At 33.7% G+C, this 7,486-nt stretch overlaps 2 protein-coding genes across 2 annotated transcripts; both read left to right on the top strand.

Moving 5' to 3' along the window:
- The first annotated feature begins 892 nt into the window (after positions 1-892).
- LOC111893709 (60S ribosomal protein L14-2) lies at positions 893-2,347 on the top strand. The gene is made up of 5 exons (XM_023889778.3): positions 893-1,047; positions 1,142-1,243; positions 1,700-1,829; positions 1,907-2,019; positions 2,128-2,347. Exons 1-5 carry the CDS (start codon positions 1,045-1,047, stop codon positions 2,182-2,184), a joined length of 405 nt encoding a protein of 134 aa, XP_023745546.1. The 5' UTR covers positions 893-1,044; the 3' UTR covers positions 2,185-2,347.
- Positions 2,348-3,029: 682 nt separating this feature from the next.
- Positions 3,030-4,489, top strand: LOC111893691 (CRIB domain-containing protein RIC6). Its single transcript, XM_052766923.1, has 4 exons — positions 3,030-3,223; positions 3,316-3,419; positions 3,618-3,684; positions 3,788-4,489. The coding sequence occupies exons 1-4, from the start codon at positions 3,166-3,168 to the stop codon at positions 4,096-4,098; spliced, it is 540 nt and encodes a 179-aa protein (XP_052622883.1). The 5' UTR covers positions 3,030-3,165; the 3' UTR covers positions 4,099-4,489.
- The last annotated feature ends 2,997 nt before the right edge of the window (positions 4,490-7,486 follow it).

Raw genomic sequence — 7,486 nt, 5'->3', positions numbered from 1 at the left:
GCACAATCTGTGCATTGTTTACTTGTACACCATAGGTTTCATATGAAACCTATGATTTTATTTTTATTTTTTTTCAATTTTTTTCAAAAAAAAGTTAACCATATATACAAAAACCTACTTCTAATCATGAACACGGTAAATTTTTGATGAAAAGTAGACAAAACTGATTGTTCTTCGGGTGCTCCATTGAGAGAAAAAAATAGCCAAACCAACAAAACAATAAGAAAAAATGACCTAATCTGAAATTTTTTACATTATATACTTTGGGCTAATGGGTCACGAAAAAGTAAACGAACCCATGAAACAGTAGCCCATTAGGAGAAAAGAGTAATCTTAGGGGAAAAGAGTAGTTAATTGCGGAAAAGAGTAATTAACTGTATGTTGATTACTCTTTTGTGGACTATTTTTGGCTAAGTGGTTTTTTTGGCTATTTTTTGATAAGTAGTTAAAGATTTTGGCTAGATTTGTCTTTTCCCCTACAAAAATTCAAATAAATTTCCTACGAGATTTAAAGATTTGGATAATTTGGAACAACAGTAACTAATTATATAATCTAAAAAGGTTAATTAAATTTTTAACATGAAAATTATTGTTACTTCTAAATCATGTTTGATTGTGGTGGTTTTCATATGGTTATGAACATTAGTATTAGGTTTAGAGTAAATTTTAAAAAAACTAATAGCCTCTATAAATTTAATAGCCTATATATATATATATATATATATATATATATATATATATATATATATATATATATATATATATATATATTCGTTTTAGATCACATTATTAAAGTAAAAATCAACTGAAAATATACAACTCTTGATTTTAATTTCCAATCACAAACAAAAACTTTTGGAATTGAGACTCGAGAGTCGAGAGATGAGACTTGATAGAGGCCCAAGTTGAATTTCACCTTAAAAGCTAAGCCCAACTGATACCTTTACTATAAAAGCCTCCCGTGTTGCAAACCCTAACTTCCACTATCTGCACCACTACTGCCTCAACCCTTCTTCTCGGCGCTCCACATCCAGAACTGCAACAATGGTATAAGGAAACCCTAATTTCCACTCCCTTTACGTATATGCTAATGTGTCATGTGTACCTTAACAAATGTCTGTGCAAATTTTGGTCTTTGTAGCCGTTCAAGAGGTACGTTGAGATAGGAAGAATCGCCCTTGTCAACTACGGAAAGGATTATGGAAGGCTCGTTGTTATCGTCGATGTCATTGATCAAAACAGGGTACTTACTTTCTGCGTTGATTTTCTAGCTATGACTTTGATATATTTTCTCTGATTTGGTGCTATTATGTGCTGATACCTTATCGCTAGGCGATGTATTTGAACATGTAAATATGCTCTGCTTTATTCAAAACAAGATACGATTAGGTATTTGTTTAGTTGTACTTGTGGATTGGATTTGAAATGAATGAAGTCTTGTAGTGTTCTTAGGTGTTTTCTTCATCTTGGATTTCGTAAATCATCAGCCTTATAACAATGATCTTTGAGTGCCACGTAATAGTGGTATCATTTTGTTGTATTCTTTTAAAAATTAGAACATGGCTAAAACAGCAGAAATCTAGAATGTACTTCTAGAAGTTTTTAAAGTTGGAACAACTAATGTTGCTAGACACATATTCAATACAATTGATCTAGTTAATATGAATCTTGTAATCATTTTGGAATTTTTGATTGATAGGCTCTTGTGGATGCACCTGACATGGTTAGGGGTCAAATGAACTTCAAGAGATTAACACTCACAGACATCAAAATTGACATCAACAGAGTCCCAAAGAAGAAAACTCTTGTTGCTGCTTTAGAGGCAGCTGGTAAGTTATCATTTTGTTTGTTGTGCTTTTTTGTTGTTTTGGCTTGTGAGATGATCTTGAGTATTAATTATTTGCAGATGTTAAGAACAAGTGGGAGAGCAGTTCTTGGGGAAGAAAACTTATTGTCCAGAAGAAGAGAGCCTCACTTAATGATTTTGACAGGTTTAAGATCATGTTGGCAAAGATAAAGGTAATTTAACTTGTATTTTGCACATTTAATTATTTTAGTCTTAATGATTTTTTGCACTAGTTCAGACAATTTTACTCATTCCGAGTGTTGTAAATTGTGATCTTGCAGAAAGCTGGAGTTGTAAGGCAAGAGCTAGCAAAGCTTAAGAAGGAAACCACTGCCTAATTATCTTGATTTTGTTATTAATTATCAAAGATTTTGTTGAACGTATGAGGAAGCCATTGTTGGTTGCTTAGAAAGCTTTGTGGTTTTTTTCCCCCTTTTTTTCTCAATGTATTTTATTAAAAGAAACCTTATTGCAAGATTTTAGCATTTGTTTTCGCTGCAATTACCAACTGTCTGAACTATTTTAGGTGGGTAAAATTTTAAAAATATGCCCCGTGAATATTTATTTTTGTTTGTTTGGCATAACATAGACATGTGAAGTCGAAAGAGTAATTGCTCCCTTTCTTTCGTAAAATAAACAAGTGATTTTCTGATAAAACCTGAAAATATGGTTTTTAATGTTATTAACAAGCTGTCAAAAATCACCGAGTAATATCAAATTTACAGTTTCTCCTAAAAATTTGAGGTTTTTTTTTGAGAATTTTTATTAAGGTTGAAAGTAAAAACAATCAAGATTAAGAGAGTTTGGTAAGATTTGCCAAGTATATAAGAATTTTGGTAAAAGAAGGTTTAAACGTCTAATGTCAAAGGGCCTTTTTGATATAAGTTAGTATTGGTAAAAACCAACTGCGAGTTACCTTAAATAGAAGGCACGTCTTGTAATGCATCAAATACAAGTGAAAGTGTTAAGACGCTAATAAGTAATTTGACACCGCTGGTTTATATTTAGCAACTAGTTTGAATTGGTAAAAACTGAAACTGAAATCAAAGGTGATGGTTTAATCTGTTTAATTATGGTGATCACCATCTTAATTCCTCCTATTATCTCTCTTCCTCACATACATGATACAGGATACGTCTTTCTTCATTCCTGTTTCATCTATTATATCCATTTCTCCGTATACCTCCACCTGATGTCTTCTGGTTGATCAATCCGTTTGGTTGGAATTAATTTATTCTCTTTAGAGTTGTTACTTTATATTACGGGGTCAACTGACCCCGGCCATTCATTGTCCGGCGGAGCATACTGATTTTTTGACGATGGGTACCAAGGTCAAAGGCTTTTTCAAAGGCCTCAAAAACATCTCAAATATTTTCGGTACTTTTTTACCCTCTGTCTTAATTCATTTAGTTATATTTATGTATGTATGTACGCATTAATTCTTCTCAACTTTAATTCTGGGTCATCAGATGAAGGAGAAAAAGAAGAAGAAATACAGATCGGTATGCCCACGGACGTGAAGCATGTTGCTCATATTGGTGCTGATGGACCCGCCATGGAATCTCCCAGCTGGGTGGGTATTCATAACTCATATCTCTTTATATATATATATATATATATATATATATATATATATATATATATATATATATATATATATATATATATATATATATATATATATATATATATATATATATATATATGTATATATACAATTCACAATTGGTTTTTTTGATTTGTTTTGGTGTGGGGATGCATATATATGCAGATGAAGGAGTTTGATGGCGGGAAAAGTCAGTCAGGACCACTGGAAGAGAGGCCTCATGTTAAAAAAGGTGGTTGTCGATGTTTTCAAATTCTAAAGCTTTTAAAGAAAAAGATAATTGGTTGAGACTTGAGATTGATGAATCTATTAATGGATGTGTAATTAATATATAGGTACAAACAACCATAGGATTTCTCGAAGCGAGGAACTAAGTATTCCGGAGAAGCCAAAAGCACATAGACACCGTCATCATCGGTCAATAGATTCTGATTCTGATTCGGCATCATCATCATCGACTACAAAACAGACGAGGAGACACAGAATCCGAAGGTCAAAGGACAAAGCTGGGGAGGAGTCGTCAAGGTTGCCGGACATCCCCAAGAAGACTCGACGGAAGAAACCAAAGGATGATGATGCGTCGGTGAAATCAACACAATCTCAGGATACCGTATCTTCCTGCAGTGAACCGCCTTCCGATCTTTAAACCGAAACTAGATAGGATCATATCCTACAACAAAGGAAAGTGGGAGGAAATAAGGGCACTTTGAACTTTGAAGGGTATCATAGTCCTTTTGCTTTTCTGCGTTGGCTAATTACAAAAACACCCTTGAAACTAAGTTTCTGAAGAAGTAGATGTAAGACGTGGGGTCACTTTTGGAGTAGTCGAAGACTCCAAGATTTGGTAATATTTGTGTTTCATTTCCGGTTCCCCTCTTTTTTCCTATCTAAGTATGCACTTCAACTTCATGTAATGTCCATGAGAGATTGATTCTTTGAGGGTCATTTTTTTGTGTTCTTCAAGGATTTGGGGTCAAATTTTATTGTTGTAATATGAATCTATGATAAATTCGATGGTTTATTCGGGTTGGAAGTCATCTTCTTGTGTCTTATTTCAATTTCATCCATATACATACCCATAAATAATATAATATTGTTGTTTTGTTTGTCTTTATTGAAAGTTTTGGTTCAAATTTGATTGTTAATATTGTCATGATACCTTTCCGACAAAAGATAATGTTACGGGTTTAGGGTTTAGGCCCAAAGCCTTTTAGGATTTAGAGTTTATTTATATTTTAGGATTTAGAGTTTATCTATTATTTTCGTATGTAATCTTCATTTGAACATAAACAATAATATCAAAACAATCTATATAACAACATGGTATCAAGGCTTTATGTTAAACTCTATTGACCACAACAACCATTTGTCGCCGACCACCACCTCCTTTCTAGTCGTCGTCAGAGGTGCATTCTCTCATTTTTCATTTCTTTGCCCCTCTTTTGCATCCGTGACTATTACGCATCCCTGACTATTACACATTTTTGCCATTTCCTCTCTTCTAAAATCCATATCATTTTTTTTCTCCTTCTCATACTCATATGACCACATTACAACCACAATTTTCTGTCTTTTCCTCTCCCAAGAACACCTATTCAGCTATTCCACACAAAGAGTACAACATTACGTGCTCTTTCATCACCTCTCTCAAAATATTCACCACAAATCTTTCATATAAATGTCTCTCATGTAATCTAATATCCATCCTCATCTCATGCTTATTACCTACTCAAAAGAAACCAATTTTATGTATTTTCTTGGAATTATTTATCTATTTTCCTCACTATGAGAAAATTTCATCTCCCATTATAATTCTTCTCATTCTCTCTCCCTTATTCTTGATCTAAATGGTCTCCTTGCTTACCCATTCTATATTCTACTTTTTTTTAGTTCATATTTTTTTAAGTCCTTTATGTTTTTTTTTCGTTACCTTTCTTCAACACTTCAACACATAGATCAAAGTTCAAAATTCAAAGAGTTCATTCCAAGATCAAAATTATATAGAAAGACTTTCAAGATCAAGTTTTTACCATTCAAGATGAGGTCAATATTGTTGATTTTTCTGCATTAGTTTAAACGTTTTCCAGTGTTTTCTACGCAAATTGAAACATGTTTGTGGCGACGACTTCGTCGGAGCTCCCCATCTCACCGGAACCATAGCAACCTCTGCCGTCAAGTTCACCGGAATTCAGTTCTTCCCCTCGTCGCTACATCAGGTTATCTTCGCCAAAGTCACCATTGCCACATTGCCTGCTAGAGCTCTAGCTCCTACCTTTATTTTTGTCTCCTACTCATGTGTTTTTATTTTCTTTGTTTTTTAGTTTCATCGTCCTCTTGATCAAAATGCGGGGATGTTAGAGGGCTTTAGGGTTTAGGCCCAAAGCCTTTTAGGGTTTAGAGTTTATCTATATATTCATATGTAATTTTCATTTAAGCATCAAACAATAATATCGAAGAAATCTATATTATAACATATAACAAAAAAAAATGAAAATTGATTAAACTAATCCTTAATTTTTTTTAAAGAAAATAACTATTTTTAATTTTTGTAAATAACAACGTAGTATGGAATGCTGCATTCCAAAACCATTTTTAATTGGGTCACCCACCCACGTTGTTCATCCGAGTCCAATTTATATCATTTCGGCCACTCTCTAGAATGGGCATTTTGGATTACACCTTCTCTCCAAACAGTGTTTCGGACTTGCAGGGTCACGCATTTCAGACTAATGGATTATCAAAGGATGAGAGGTTGGACATCTGTGAGTATGTGTCCTTCATAGATCTGTGGCATCTGATTAGAAAGTTTTGTTTGTTGATAATAATTTTTTTTATTTGAAATTATTTGTGTCAACTATATTTTGGTGGCACTTAGGGTTTTGTATGATTAATATTAGTATTACTAACAATTAGTATAAGTATAACCCTAGACAAACCTCTTCCGGAATACTCCAAAATGCGAAGAACGAGTATGGAATTTGTAGAACTTGTTTGGAACACGTAGAGCATTATAGAATCCAGGGTAATATCCATTTTTGTAGCATGAGGATATATACGAAGTGGTTGTCACTATTATATATATATATATATATATATATATATATATATATATATATATATATATATATATATACACACACACACACGAAGTGGTTGTCACTACAATCTACAAAGCTAAATTAAGTAGGGAAATAATAGGTAAGTAGCCTACCCCGACTCGAAGGATACTTTTTAGGGTGTTATGTTTTGGTCTATGAGTCAATGTACAAATGTGTATAATGTCACACATTAATATGTCATTACTTGTTATGCAATTACGCAAGGGGGTAGTCATCCATCCTCTGTCTGATGTTAATGAGTTACTATTCTCGATATGTTGTACCGTCTTTATTTCGATAAGAGAGCTTTCTGCCTTGTTATCGACTTTATTTCAAAAAAGGGATAAACCATTTCCCATAGAACATAAATCATAAAAATATTATTTCACAACCATATCATAAAATCAGAGCATCAAAACATAGTATCTCTAAAAAACATGTCAACCACTGGATGAAGTGTACAATCAAGCATTCGCCTTCCTCCGATCATCTGAAGTACCTGAAACATTTAAATCTACAATTTTAAGTCAAAGCTTAGTGAGTTCCCAAAATACCCCACAACAATACACATACAATGCATACACACGTTAACCTACAATCTGATCGGACTGCCTCCCAATACCTACAATACACCTGGACCGCTCTCCTGAGCCTACAACATATCGCTAGACCGCTCACCTAAGCCTACAACATAGGGTTGGACCACTCTCATTGGGCCTACAATATTACATGGACCGCCCGGGTATGGACCGCCTGGGTATCTTGGCCTATAACATAGAGCATGATCGCGTCACCCCAACCATAATATGTCGACGTATGCAAAAGAATAAACAAAAAAATAATAACCAGTAACCCAAGTAATCATTACAGATCTACCAATCTAACAGACCACTACAACATATCAACACCCTACACAAATGATACATATTTCAGTAC

The sequence above is a fragment of the Lactuca sativa genome, chromosome 8 (assembly GCF_002870075.4).
Source record: "Lactuca sativa cultivar Salinas chromosome 8, Lsat_Salinas_v11, whole genome shotgun sequence".
Lineage (NCBI taxonomy): Eukaryota > Viridiplantae > Streptophyta > Magnoliopsida > Asterales > Asteraceae > Lactuca > Lactuca sativa.
The sequence above is the reverse complement of the archived record's forward strand: the minus strand, read 5'-3'. Positions and strand labels throughout refer to the sequence as shown.